Genomic DNA, 14,711 nt, shown 5'->3' with positions numbered 1-14,711 from the left:
TTGTCTTCTTTCAGCATTTTAGAGTAATCACTCCTTCACAACTTTGATTGACATTTCCATTCCGTGCAAGTTGATAGGTACATTCCCATGACATCACAGAATTTGTAACGCATCTTTTCATCTCTCAGCTTCCCATCATTCAGAAACCCAAACAGTCTTACAAAGTAAAGCAGTGATTTATTTACACTTCTTTTAGGGTAATGCATTTGGTCCTCTCAATACAGTCTCTTCGACAGTAAGGAAATCAAACACAGATTGAATGATCCCTTTGCACTGTGATTCTGAAACTGTAGGTGCCTGCCACCTTAATTTTCCAGCTGTATCCTGCTCCAATATGTCTGTGGCTTCCTGAACAATGGCAATGAGGCCCAAAACAAGCTTGAAGAACAACACCTAAATTTCCATCTGGCTTCCACCAGCCTTCCGAACTCAGTACTGAATTCGCCAATTTTTTGGTTGTTCATCGTGTTTCTGTCTGTATCAGGTAGAGCCATTTCTGAGTCATCCAATGATTTTGGCTTAATTTTTCTCTCCAAAATTAGTTTGATCTGCTAGTTATGTCTGACAGCCATGCTTTAGCAACTCATAATGGGCTTCTAAGTACCACATCAACTCATTTGGTCTCACCTTAAAAATATTTTATTCGTTATTCCTATCCCTTTCCCTTCTCTGCTAATAAAAATTAACTTTTAAAAAAATCTTTCCGAGTTCTGAAGAAGGGTTCAGACCTGAAAAGTTAACCCTTTTATGCTACTCAATGTATGTTTATTGCATTTTATATTTTAACAAATTTTCAACAGAATGGTACAACACAGGAACAGGCTACACAGCCCTCAATGTCTGCAGTGAACATGATGCCCAAATTTAAGTAAAACTCTACACAATACATATTCTCCATCTTCAAGTGTCAATCAAGACTTCTCTTAAGCACTCTTCTATTGCATGGGTTTCCACCACTATCATGGCAGCTTGTTCCTGGCACCTGTCCTCTCCCTGTTTAAAAAAACAACCGCACATCTCCTTTAAACACTACTCTTCATTTTAAACATACATCTTCTAGTCTCTTGACTTTTTTTCCCCCCATAAATAAAACACTAGGAAATAAATTTTCATTGTAAAAATGCTATAGATTTTCATGTTTTACCAATAGATTTTCATTGTCTAGTCTTACTATACCTGTCAAAGTGTTATAAACTTCTATCAGGTCTTCCTGCAACCTCCAACACCAGAGAAAACAACCCAAGTTGTCCAACCTTTCTCCATTCTCATACCCTCTAATCCAGACAGTATCCTGGTAAACCTCTTCTATATACTTTCAAAACCCTGCACATCATCCTGTAATAACTGCACAAAGTACTTCAACTGCAGTCAAAGCAAAGCTTTATATAGCTGCACGTATTACTCTTGCGCTCAATGCCCCAAACAGCAATGCTTCTTTACAATCCTAATCAATTTGGTTTTTTTTTCAAATTTATTTTTGTTTTTTAAAAAAATGTAATAAAATAACTCAGGTGATCATCCGTTTGCATTTGCTGCTTTTACAACAAGGTTTTAATTTTATTATTATTATTTTATTTAAAAACAGACTTTTATGTACACAGCGTGTATATATCATATATATGGTAACCTACGACCATGTTGTCCTCCTTCTTGGAAATGGCCACCTATAACCATACAATTGAGTTAAATTAACAACCTGTATTTGTCTTGATCAAAAAGAAATAGAAGTATAACATATGCCACCTCCAATGCAACACAGCGCAATAGAAGTAAATATAGCTGGGCCAAAATGAATAGCCCTTGAAAACAAGGCGTGCACACTGCAGCGCCTAACTGACCTTCACACCAAATACCAACTGGCCATCCGTTGGTATGATTGGTACACGTGTCCAGTCCTAAAGGCAGTTTGTTCTCTATTCAGCAGGAGACTGAAATTTGGGCGGCCAGTCGACTGAACCCTAGAATAGAGTAGTTAATGCAGGAAGCAGCGTCGGAGTTGATTCAGATCATCCTAATCTATTTGTGTAGCCACTTTCACCTCTGGACCTGGAACCCAGATCCCTCTGCACACCAATGTTTTAAGAGTCTTGCCACTTACAATATACCTTCTTACTTTACATTTGACCTCCCAAAATGCAACAGGAGTCATAACACCAATCCCTTAGCAACATCACTTTCTTCCACCAACACCCTCCACTTTCAATGGGCAAGAAAATTCAGAATCCAAATGATGAATCCCGTACATCTGTACCTTAAAGATCAGCCTACCATGAGGCAACTTGTCAAATGCCTTACCCTTGTCATCTCCTAAAAAAAACCTCAGATTTGAAAGCTATGACCCATACAAAACCATTCTGATTGTTCCTAATTTGACCTGAAAATAAATGTACATAACTCCTATCTCTAAGCATCCTCTCCAATAGATTCCCAACCACTGATGTGTGGGATCACTGGCATCTTTGATTAAATCTTGATTCTCCATATATATCTAATTGTGTCCTTGGAAACCTCTACTTTTCACACCACTGATATAATAATTGGCCCGGTTACAGACTTATCCTTGTTCAAAAATAGCACTGCAACATTTTGTCAGCCGTTTGGCATTATTTTCCCCACCAAGATGCAGTAAAAGATTGCAGCGACAGCTTTCTAAATTTTATAAATGACATAGAAGGCTAAATTGGCTCATTAAATCTGTGCAGACTCCAAAAATTGACCAAATTCCATTATTTATTTTCGGATAGTCTACTTTCCCTCATATACCCTTCTGATTACCCCATCACACATCGATATTAGAAGTTATTTACAGCAGTCAATTAACCACCACATCTTTGGCATGCAGGTAGAATCCAGTAAACCCAGGAGAAATGCAAACACAAACTCCCCAGATGTTGAGATCAAATCTGGGTCACTGGAATAGTGAGAAAGCAGCACCTTCATTACATCTTCCCAAGATTCCTTCAAAAAGTTGGAAAACATCACTTCTGGCTAATTTTTGGTGTTGAATACAATTGAAACATTTCACCAATTTTCACCAATGTTTGCTGGAACATTAACCCTTTCTTATGCACCATCTGCTATTTCAATCCCATTCCCAGCCCTTAATGTCTCATTTTTGATTCTGATAGATGTTTTTATGGATTAGTGGAGCCTATTTCATATAATCATGAAGACATTTTTTTAAATAATGTAAATATTGTCTGATAATCTTTACTCAGACAGTCTTTGATTTTCTGTATTCTGCCTGGCATCCAATATTTGACATTAATCAAACCTTTCCTATTTTGCCTTAACTTTTTTTTTTGCAAATTCTCTCTCTCACCTATCTCTTTTTGTTAAAAAAAGAGCTCATGACATTAAAAGTCATGGGATTTGAAAAATCTAAACATGTTCCTTCATCTATCTTCACAAATGCAGTTGGGGCAGAGCAAGCTTGTAAGAAGTTAAGAAAGAAAAAAGGTTCTGTAAATAGGAGAATTAAATGCAAAAAAAAATCAAAAAAAAAAATCAAAGAAACCACACCAAAAATCTACAACTCACAGATCTGGGTTGAGCTGGTGTATTACATAACTTTTTGCATCCCTCAATGAGAAACCGGAATTAATTTGAGAATACTGAAGGTGAAAAAGACTCAAAAGTTGCTGAAAGACTTGTGTGGATCGTGCATTCCAATTAACAACATAAAAACATATTCTGGTCATTAGCAAACTTCGTTTTGGGTGCAGAAAACAACCTATTGAAGGAACTTAATGGGCTGAACAGCTTCAGTAGGAGTTAAAGGATGGGCGATGTTTTGGGTTGGTACCCTTCAACAGGAATGGAAAGTGACACAACACTACTTCAATCTTATAAATCAAGGATTAACTTTGAAACACATGAAACAACGCCTGCTCCACATTTCAACAAAAACACACAGTAAATGCTAGAGGAACTCAGCTGGTCTCGCAGCATCCATAAGAGGTAAAGTTATCTCCATAAAAAGGGCTCAGGTCAAAAACATCAGTAATACAATAATATATCTTTACAATCACAGTACCTGCAGATTTGCAAGTTTCACTCCTATTTCAACAATTACATGGCAACATTTCACCATGGTGAGCTTTTCTGCACAAACTATACCTCCCTTGATTTTCCTAATATCTAAAAAAATCAATCTTTCTTGAATATACTGAGCATCTGAGCCTCCATAGCCCTCTGTCATAATGAACTCTGAAGAGCCACTATCATCTGAATAAGGAAATTTATTTGTTTTTTTTAAAAATATAAACACACTTCCATGTTCCAGACACCCAAGTCTGGAAGACACAAATTGCTCATCTGCCCAATTAAGCTCTGTAAGAATTTTGTACTTTTAATCACTTGTCTTTGTTCTAAATTACAGGGAACCTAGGTCAAGGCCCTTCTTCAAGGAAGAAATTGGGGAACCTTTGCTGCATTCTTTCTTTTGTCGGCATTATTTTTATGTTTGTAGGGAGACTGGACACATCAGTGCAGATTTGTGCTCTACTGTGCTGAAATAATTTTGCAAGTAAACTTAAGAAATTGTGTACAAGGCCAGCCATGTCTTTTGAATCACTAATAGTCATCATTTAGAAATGTTCTGTTTTTTTTTTAAATTATCAGATGTGAGACTTGATAAAGGGTTCCGACCAAAAACATTGATCATTTTACTCCCACTGATGCTGCTGGACTCCATCAGGTTTTCATTTGTTCCAGATTCCAGGAGCTGTAGCTTTTCACCTCCAGTTTATATTTTTGGGAGCCAGAAAAGTGTAAAGTAACAGCCAAGTTTCTTTGAAGAGGACTCACTAAAGTACTCTTGAATGTTCCAATGTCTCAAAGACAATTCAAATGTAAATATTTTTGCATGTGTATATTTTGGTAAGAGGAGAGAAATAGTCACATAACTAATCAGAGAATTACCTAAACTGGTCTCAGAAATGGAGTGGAGTGCTAGAGATCCTGAAACATTGGACTCCTGACTTCTCCAAATATCTTTCTGCCATTAAAATATTGATAGTTTTTTCTCCATTTGATGGGATAAGAAATTGGGGCACTGATTGTCCTGTAGGATTCAGATTTTTAAACTGAAATCCTTCATTGGTATTTTTACTGAAATTAAATTTAACTTTTAAGATGTATTATTGGAATGCTAAAAATGTAACATACAGATTTTGAACATGACCAATTGAAAGATAATCTTTGGCTCCGACATGAAGACTACACCTTTCCTTGAAATGCTGCTGTGGGATCTATTACAAACAGAGAGCAACTGGGTCTTGATATTAACATCTATCCTAAAGGGACACATATATAAACTTAGACTTTATGGACTTATATGAGCGAAATTTGAACCCTATACTATTTTATTCAAAGGGTTTCAAGTGCTACCATTAAGGCACAAGTGGCACATGGTACAAATATAATCACATATTGTTAAAGAAACACTCAACACTTTCTGCTCAAAAAAAGTTTTTAAAATAACAATGAACCACGCTGCATTTATATTTCTCAACAGCTTGATAAAGCTTCAATAATTTTGTCAAGTTGAATTACAAAATTCTTTAATGTAATTTTTTTTAAAAAAGAAATTCCATCTAATATACCCATTAGCAATTTAATAATACTTTAAAAGATCAGCAACATTTACACGAAGTACCATTATTTACAGCTATTACCAAAATTATAATGCATAATTCAAGGTGAACAAACACATACAAAAACATCACAAAGCATTGACTCTATTGTAAAAAATTAACAATAAAAGCATGCAATGTTGGAAGCATTTCCACTCATTTAGAAACATTTTTATGTAATCAATACAGGAATCTTAAGACTATAATGGTAATAATTGCAATAAAACATTTGAGGAAAGACGAATACTTACTGACCTATTATAATCTCTCAGACAAGAAAAAAACAAAGTCATGGATAACTTGTTAACACAGTGCAATTACAAAATGCTTACATATCAAAATAGTTTTCAAAATGCATGACAGCATCTCTTGAACTTGAAATATTTTTTCTGAATACAACTCCAAACATTACACCAAAATCAATATATTGTCTGAAGTTTGATGATTATCAGAATAAGTTTTCCAATTGCTCCAATTCAAGAAAATTAGATGCAAAAAAAAAACAAGTTCAAGACACAAAAGGCACTGTACCTTTAGAAAAATCTGGCCATCTGATCCTTAGAAAGAATGAGAGATAATCCAGTGTACAAGATCTTCATTCCTAACACTAATGATAAAGGACATATTGGGGACACTACTTGAAATAGGTCAAGAAATCAACCTGAAGAAAACAAACAGCCGAAAGAAAACAAAAGCTGGGTTATACCACAATCAAGGGTTGCTTGCTATTATATATGTTGTGACCAGAAACTAGGCTCAGTTACACAGGATTCTGTTGCTATGTAGTGCAATTGAAGACAGAGCTCAGGTGCATGATATACCAACCTATGACAACCCTCAGATGCTTCAACCTAGTCAGGACATCTTTCTTCGGATCCAAGACTTTCTGTGTCGATTTCTTCACATCCCCGTGAGGTTTTTTAGAAAACATCCCGTTCCTTGAGTTAAGCGCCAGGCACACTATTCCCTTTCACTGCTCTGAACTTTTATGCAAAATAAAGATCAAATTCTCGGCCTGAGAAACTCCTCCGAACCAAAACACTCGCCGAGGACAGGAGCCCCATGAAAGCGACCGTGGCCCTGAGCGAACACTGCCCAGTAATCAACCGTCAGTCGCCAACATGGCGGACCTCAGCAGGACAAACAACCGGCACGCTTCATCGAGACCAGAGAATTTCGAGCAGCCTACAAATCCGCGGGCATTCTGGCCACCACCTTCATTGTCTCAACGTCCACCTCGGTCAAGGATTTACTCCAAAAGACCAAGCGGGCTGAGGTGAAAAGATTCACAGTCATAGGCTTTTCAAACGTGTATCCACTGCTCGGTTACTGTTTAATCAGGGCTGCTTTTCCACTGTTTACGGGCGCCGGCCGCAGAGCTTCTCGGGATTCGTAGTTACACTTTTCAATGGCTCACGCCATCTCGCGGAGGATGGACTCCAGCTCCCAGCGTGCACAGAGCCGCCAGCGCATGCATGGCGGCTGTGAGCGCGCTTCGACCGCATGCATGGCGGCTGTGAGCGCGCTTCGACCGCATGCATGGCGGCTGTGAGCGCGCTTCGACCGCGAGCCCTGCCTCCTGTTTTCCTATTGGTCAGACAAGATTTCCCCCCCCCCACCCCGGGTCCCTGTGCCTTGTTCGTCGGCTTGTCCATTAGTCGACAGCTTCTACCGCCCCTTCCGTTATTATTGATATGGGGGAAAAAATGTGATTCCACAGCGTTGTGAACGCTCCATATAATTAAATTGAAGAGAGGAGGTCGGTTTTTTCGTTTATTTTAAATTTGCCGCCAATATGCCTGTACATTCCCGAGATAAAAAAGAAAACAACCACGAAGACATGGATGTCGATTACCCAGAGAATGAAGGCAGTAGTTCAGACGATGAAGACACGGAGAGCTCCTCCGTATCAGAGGATGGGGACAGTTCAGGTGGGTATAGGCCATGAATGTCCAGACATGTGGACATGACTCGCCGGCGAACAGAGGCCGTCCTCCAATTCCTCGCCGCCTTTGGTTGCTACTTCTCAGTGTCTGGAAGAGTGGTTTGACAATTGTTTGCGAAATGGGTCTCATCTCTTGTTTCCCAGTCCTGAAACACACGCCTCACAACCTCCCTTAAACCAGAGTCTGATTTTAACCCTTTCCGCGCCAGGTTCAGCCGCCCACGCATCCCCCTCACCCAGGACGCCACCTACCACTCCCGTCCGTCCCCCTCCCCCCACCTTAGGGTGGGTTAGTCCCGCTCTCGCAATCCACTTCCCCCTCCGCTGGGTGGGCCGTTCCTGCAACCCCCCCCCCCTCAGCCCCGCAAGGAGGGCCGTTCCTGAAACCCCCCCCCCCCAAGCCCCGCAGGGAGGGCCGTTCCTGCACCCCACCCTTGAGCCCCGCAGGGAGGACCGTTCCTGCACCCCCCCCCCCGAGCCCCGCAGGGAGGGCCGTTCCTGCAACCCCCCGAGCCCCGCAGGGAGGGCCGTTCCTGCAACCCCCCGAGCCCCGCAGGGAGGGCCGTTCCTGCAACCCCCCGAGCCCCGCAGGGAAGGCCGTTCCTGCACCCCCCGAGCCCCGCAGGGAGGGCCGTTCCTGCATCCCCCCCCCCCGAGCCCCGCAGGGAGGGCCGTTCCTGCATCCCCCCCCCCCCCCAGCCCCGCAGGGAGGGCCGTTCCTGCATCCCCCCCCCCCCCCGAGCCCCGCAGGGAGGGCCGTTCCTGCACCCCCCTCTGAGACCCGCAGGGAGGGCCGTTCCTGCACCCCCCTCTGAGACCCGCAGGGAGGGCCGTTCCTGCACCCCCCCCGAGACCCGCTGGGAGGGCCGTTCCTGCACCCCCCTCTGAGACCCGCAGGGAGGGCCGTTCCTGCACCCCCCCGAGACCCGCTGGGAGGGCCGTTCTTGCACCCCCCCCCCCCCGAGCCCCGCAGGGAGGGTCGTTCCTGCACCCGAGCCCCGCAGGGAGGGCCAAACCTGCACCCCCGCCACCCCACCAGGAGGGCTGTTTCTCCCCCCTCCCCCCCACCCTTCTACTCCCCCCTCCCCCCCACCCTTCTACTCCCCCCTCCCCCCCACCCTTCTACTCCCCCCTCCCCCCCACCCTTCTACTCCCCCCTCCCCCCCACCCTTCTACTCCCCCCTCCCCCCCACCCTTCTACTCCCCCCTCCCCCCCACCCTTCTACTCCCCCCTCCCCCCCACCCTTCTACTCCCCCCTCCCCCCCACCCTTCTACTCCCCCCTCCCCCCCACCCTTCTACTCCCCCCTCCCCCCCACCCTTCTACTCCCCCCTCCCCCCCACCCTTCTACTCCCCCCTCCCCCCCACCCTTCTACTCCCCCCTCCCCCCCACCCTTCTACTCCCCCCTCCCCCCCACCCTTCTACTCCCCCCTCCCCCCCACCCTTCTACTCCCCCCTCCCCCCCACCCTTCTACTCCCCCCTCCCCCCCACCCTTCTACTCCCCCCTCCCCCCCACCCTTCTACTCCCCCCTCCCCCCCACCCTTCTACTCCCCCCTCCCCCCCACCCTTCTACTCCCCCCCACCCTTCTACTCCCCCCCACCCTTCTACTCCCCCCCACCCTTCTACTCCCCCCCACCCTTCTACTCCCCCCCACCCTTCTACTCCCCCCCACCCTTCTACTCCCCCCCACCCTTCTACTCCCCCCCACCCTTCTACTCCCCCCCACCCTTCTACTCCCCCCCACCCTTCTACTCCCCCCCACCCTTCTACTCCCCCCCACCCTTCTACTCCCCCCCACCCTTCTACTCCCCCCCACCCTTCTACTCCCCCCCACCCTTCTACTCCCCCCCACCCTTCTACTCCCCCCCACCCTTCTACTCCCCCCCACCCTTCTACTCCCCCCCACCCTTCTACTCCCCCCCACCCTTCTACTCCCCCCCACCCTTCTACTCCCCCCCACCCTTCTACTCCCCCCCACCCTTCTACTCCCCCCCACCCTTCTACTCCCCAAGCTGGAACTGGAGATGGCTGCATTAGAGGCCTGACAAAGCATAACCAGAGAAGGTGATGTCTGTGAATCACATATGCTTTTTACACAGAAATCCTTCAATATTTCCGTAAAGAAGACCTAGCATTAGGCTGGCTTTGGCTGTTTAAATTGAACCAAACAAAACCAACATAATGCCGGGTCAGTGTGTCATTTTACAGCAAGCCGGGATTCCGGAACCAAAACAGGCGGGATGTGTTGCACAACCACATCGGCATCTAGTGACACATCTAACATACTATATTTGTTGGCATGTTAGACCCACTTTTACTCACAAAACATTGCCTGGTCTTTTTAGAGAAGTTGAAATTAAGGCTGTTAGGGCGGAGCGGGGAAGGGGGGGGGGGGGGTTGGAGAGTCTTCCGGAGTTGCGCTGTCATTCCCAGCATTGATCATTGTGTTGAGATAGTGTCAGGTTCGAGGGAGACGAGTCTGGCCACAAGAGTTTGCAATCAAACATTGCTTTTATTAATACACAATTAATAGAAGAGCATGGGGAAATCATAGTGGGAATAAAACACGTTCACAATTTATAAAAGTGTGGGGAAAATATGCACACAATTTAATAAAACATATGTGCACAATCTATAAAAGACCATGGAGAAATCTACTGTAAGTATTAATCTCTAGCAGTGGGTTTCAAACATTTTCTTTCCACTCAATCATATTACTACTTTAAGTAATCCCTTACTAATCACCACTATCTATCTTTGGGGGCTAGTGGCAGGCTATCAGGGGGAGCAAGTCATTGGTCAAAATGAGGACAAATCGACAGACCAGCTAACTCACAGCACAAGGGGATAGCTGAGAACAGAGTGGAGGGATCTGTGAGGGGATTGGTCTTTTATCGCATTGCCGCTTCCTAACACTAATCTCGTCTCCCTTAATATCTGAAGATCTGAAAGTGACTGTCTTAAATACATTGAGTAACTGAGCATTCACACCCTCCTTCTGTAGAGTTCCAGATTTAGTACCCTTTGATACATACTTTTTAAAAATCTTATTCATGAATGATCAAGCCCTATTTTGAAAGACCAACAGCCACCCCACATTTGTCCTGTCAAAACAATGAATTATGTACTTATGAATGAAATCATCTCTCATTCTCCTCCCAGCAACACACCAGACTAACGAAATGGTGAGTCTAGTAGAGGGTGCATCACTATTTCACTACCAGCTCATTTCATCTCCAGCTATAGTTTATTTCATACATTTGTTGGTGGGCTGTCTCTCGGCGGCCCGCTGTCGTTCCCCGCACTGGTTCCAACACCTAGCTACACCCATCCCCACACGGGGAGAGGGCGGGACAATTATATTATTAAAAGGATTTTTGCTGTTGTCTTACTTGCATGCTTTGTCCAAATTTTAAATACTTACCTGTAAATACACAAAAAATACAGTACCCATACACATCCTTTCCCATCATGGTGGTAGACTGCTGGATTGCTCTTTTTACACATTTGGTGGACTGGCACTGTTACTACTTCTGTTGCCAGAAAAAAAGCTGGGGCTGTAATTGACCCCCCCCCCCCCCATTCCATGTCTGTGACTTTTACACAGAAGGCGTAGCATAATAAAGCTGCAAATATCCCGGAACGAAGTGGCTGTAAATGAGCGCTAACAGATGCATGGGATATGCAACAAAATACTAAACGTGACTATATTAATATAAATGCCATTGCTATGTCCCAAATATTATGGTGCACTGAAATGAGAGGACTATGTAGAAAAAGTGATGTAATTTATACATGGTCAAACCAAAGTGTACTCAAAAATACTTTAATAAAAACTGGAATGCCCACTTTAACCTCCTGTGAATTGTTTGATTACAAATTTAAACCTGTGGAGCACAGGAGCAAATAAAAGAAAAAAATGTCTATCCCAAACATTATGGAGGGCACTGTATCTATCTTTAACTATGCTGTTAAACAAAGTGATTCTTTACCCTAGTGCTACTCGCATTTTTTTAACATTTTATTTAAGAGTGCTACTTGTATCTTGTGTACAACTGGATCCATGATGTTCTGTCCAACAGACAGCTATCAGTGAAGACGGGGAACAACATCTCCATAATCACATTCAACACTAGTGCTCCTCAAGTGCACCATCGGACAATTACTTTCGAAACAGTTTCGTGAAACTCAAATCCTCTTTCCCCACCTTCTTCCTTTTTTCTTGGTCTTTCTCAATTCACAGGCTGCTAAAGGGGTGCCGGTGTTGAGTGTGATCGTGTAGATGTTGTTACCCATTTTCATTGATTGCTGTCTGTTGGGTAGAATGTCCTGGATCCAAGATATAAGTAACACTGTGGAAATGATCACACAATTTAATGGAATAGCTGAAGATGATTTTATTTTCAAATTGTTAAGAGAATGAAAATTGAGCCTTGCAAGTTCACAGTGAGTGAAGTTGGGGACATGAATGATTTTAAAAAAAAATCATGTTTATGCATTAATTAAGGTCTGCTTTCAGCACAATGTTCAGAACCTAAAAGGCAGAGAAAAAAAGTCCATATTTCGCACAACATAATGGAATTGAGACAAGAGTCTGTCTTAAACTTTGTTCAGGATGGCAAAAGAGGGAATAAATTAAATCATGCTTTTGTTAATATTTTAAAGGAAATGAATACAAGAATTTTGCTGGTGATGTAGGAATGCCATTCAAGTATTCTAGCAAAAAGAACAATCTAAGGAATTACAGTATAGTCATGTGAATAAAATGAGAATCTTGCATGATCAAGAAAATATCTGGTGAGGACTGGTAAAAGCAGAAATAAACTGTTCAGCCCATTGAGTCTGCCCCACCATTTCATCATAAGATTCTCCATTTTCAGGCCCACTGCCCATAATCTTTGATGCTCTGGCTAATCAAGAACCTATCAATCTCTGCTTTAAATATGCGCAATGTCCTCCCCACCACCCCACCCCATAACCACCTTTGGCAACAAATTCCACAGATTTACTATCCTCTGGTTGAAGAAATCCCTCTGCATCTTCAGTAGAGCTGCTTAGATTTTGGAATTATGATGTAGATTTGTGTAAGATATGATAAAATGGAATGGAAGTGAGTGGATAGTTACCTAGTTCTATCAGAGGATGCTGTGTACATCAATGTGGAAAGAGAGTTCAGTCTGGGAGAGCTGTTAATTTTGTTTATTAATAAGAGAAAGGAACCAGTTTATGGAAAAACAAATCTGAAGAGTTGATGCGTAAGATTTTAAAAAATGCTATAAGTTATGAAGATGCTAACAGAAAAATATAGTAATGGAGTGAACACTTGACTGTAAACTAAAGGTTGTGGCAGTGTGCAACTGCAGAGATTGGGCCTGCATAAAGCGTGGTAATAAACAACGGCATAACTCACTAACGCCACCCTTAGCATAGCAAATCAGCGCAGTTTGAAGCTGGGACAGTACAAGATCAGCAGCCCTAAAATGGTGCTGGCTAGACTGCCCAACTAACAGAGCAACATCAGGCTGTGGAAGAAGGGTATTCATATGGAAGAACATTCCCGAGGGTAGGAATCCCCGTTTTTGTCATTCATGCGAGTGATGTCAGTCAATCAACCAAATGGCAGGAATGACAACTGTATAAAAGGATTTCCAGCCTCAAAAAAGCCAGAGCTTAACCTCCCATACTGCAAGTGTATGTTTCTTCATAGCAGATGGCTACAATTGGTGACCCTGATGGTTTAGACGGAATCTAAACCCAGTGATGGATAGTGAAGCAGTGATCAGCGCAGTTGTCCTCAAGCTCGCCACCTCTGGACAGTTCAATCCAGTGTGTGGTTCAACCAGGCTGAGGCACAGTTCTAGATATGGGGCATCACATCTGAGACCATATGGTATACCACATGGTCAGCGCCCTGGATTCAGAAACTGCAGATAGAGTGGCCAACTTCATCCACAGACCACCATTGGAAGACACTTAGATTGCCTTCAAAGAGCTATTGACCAAGATCTTCGGACTCTTGTGGTGAGAGAGAGAAGCATGGCTGCTCCACCTGGATGGGCCAGGAAACAGATCCCCGTCAGCACTCATGAATGAGATCCTGGCCCACCTGGGAGACCACGAACCCGGCATCATATTCGAGCAGGTATTCTTGGAGCAGCTGCCCGAGGACATCCAACTGCTCGCTGATTTCAGCAACCCCCGGAAAGTTGCAGCACGGGCAGACATTCTGTGGAAGCAGAAACAAGTGTTAGGCTCCCGTGGGGCTCGTCAAGAAGTCTTCGCAACCAGACCAAGGCAGGCCCGGGAAAGGACACCGAATCCCGCTGATGCCAGTCACCCTGCGAATTTCAGGGAAATGACAAGGCCAGCTGTCGCTGATGACCATGGCGGCTAGCCATCGAGGGAGCCTCCTGTACGTATGGGACCGCTGGTCTGGAAGACATTTCTTGGTGGATACAGGAACGGAGGTCAGTGTGATGCCCATGACAGGGTTGGACACAGATGCAAGCAAGTAGGCCCCGCATTGACGGCTGCCAACAACAGCAGCATACAGACCTAGGGCACTCATAGGGCTGAGCTGCAGTTCAGAGGCAGTCACTTCTCATGGGAGTTCACACTGGCCACAGTGGAACAACCACTCCTCGGAGCGGACTTCCTGTGGGCCCACAACCTCCTAGTGGACCTTAAGGGCAAGGGAGACCTTCCAAACCTTCGCACTGAGGGGTGCCGGGCTCCCAGCACTGGATCTGGCCTCCATCCACAGCTCGGACAACGAAGTCTCCAAGGAGCTAGCCGAGTTCCTAGCGATCTTTTCCCATCAGCTCATGGTGGTGATGCCCCGACAGGACATCAGACCCTTACCGAGGGTGAGACAACTTCCTCCATAGAAGCTCCAACTGGCCAAGGAAGTGTTCTGCAAGCTCGAGGAGTTAGGTATCGTTCGGTGGTTGGACAGTCCACAGGCTTCTCTCCTACACATGGTGCCTAAAGCATCTGGGGGCTGGAGACCGTGCGGCGACTATCGCTGGCTCAACAAGGCCACCACTTTGGATCATTACCCTGTGCCGGCACAGACAAATCCGACACAACCCGTGGAGACACCAGGACCTCGACGCAGAGGCAGGCC

At 44.6% G+C, this 14,711-nt stretch overlaps 2 protein-coding genes across 10 annotated transcripts in view; one reads left to right on the top strand and one right to left on the bottom strand.

The window, feature by feature from the left end:
* Positions 1 to 6,990, bottom strand: part of ralgapa1 (Ral GTPase activating protein catalytic subunit alpha 1) — a 251,767-nt gene extending 244,777 nt beyond the window's left edge. For 4 of the 8 annotated variants that reach the window (XM_069916813.1, XM_069916822.1, XM_069916815.1 and 1 more), the window contains exon 1: positions 6,462 to 6,990. In XM_069916813.1, coding sequence (XP_069772914.1) covers positions 6,462 to 6,567 — 106 coding nt within the window. In that variant the 5' untranslated portion in view covers positions 6,568 to 6,990. The remainder of the gene's footprint in view (positions 1 to 6,461) is intronic. The other 4 variants (XM_069916811.1, XM_069916814.1, XM_069916817.1 and 1 more) reach the window with 1 other exon arrangement.
* Positions 6,991 to 7,270: 280 nt separating this feature from the next.
* The window catches only part of brms1la (BRMS1 like transcriptional repressor a), a 49,338-nt gene continuing 41,897 nt past the window's right edge, over positions 7,271 to 14,711 (top strand). For both annotated transcript variants that reach the window (XM_069916810.1, XM_069916809.1), the window contains exon 1: positions 7,271 to 7,567. In XM_069916810.1, coding sequence (XP_069772911.1) covers positions 7,432 to 7,567 — 136 coding nt within the window. In that variant the 5' untranslated portion in view covers positions 7,271 to 7,431. The remainder of the gene's footprint in view (positions 7,568 to 14,711) is intronic.

Source organism: Narcine bancroftii, chromosome 2 (genome assembly GCF_036971445.1).
Source record: "Narcine bancroftii isolate sNarBan1 chromosome 2, sNarBan1.hap1, whole genome shotgun sequence".
NCBI classification, from domain to species: domain Eukaryota; kingdom Metazoa; phylum Chordata; class Chondrichthyes; order Torpediniformes; family Narcinidae; genus Narcine; species Narcine bancroftii.
This window is presented reverse-complemented; position numbering and strand designations above follow the sequence as displayed.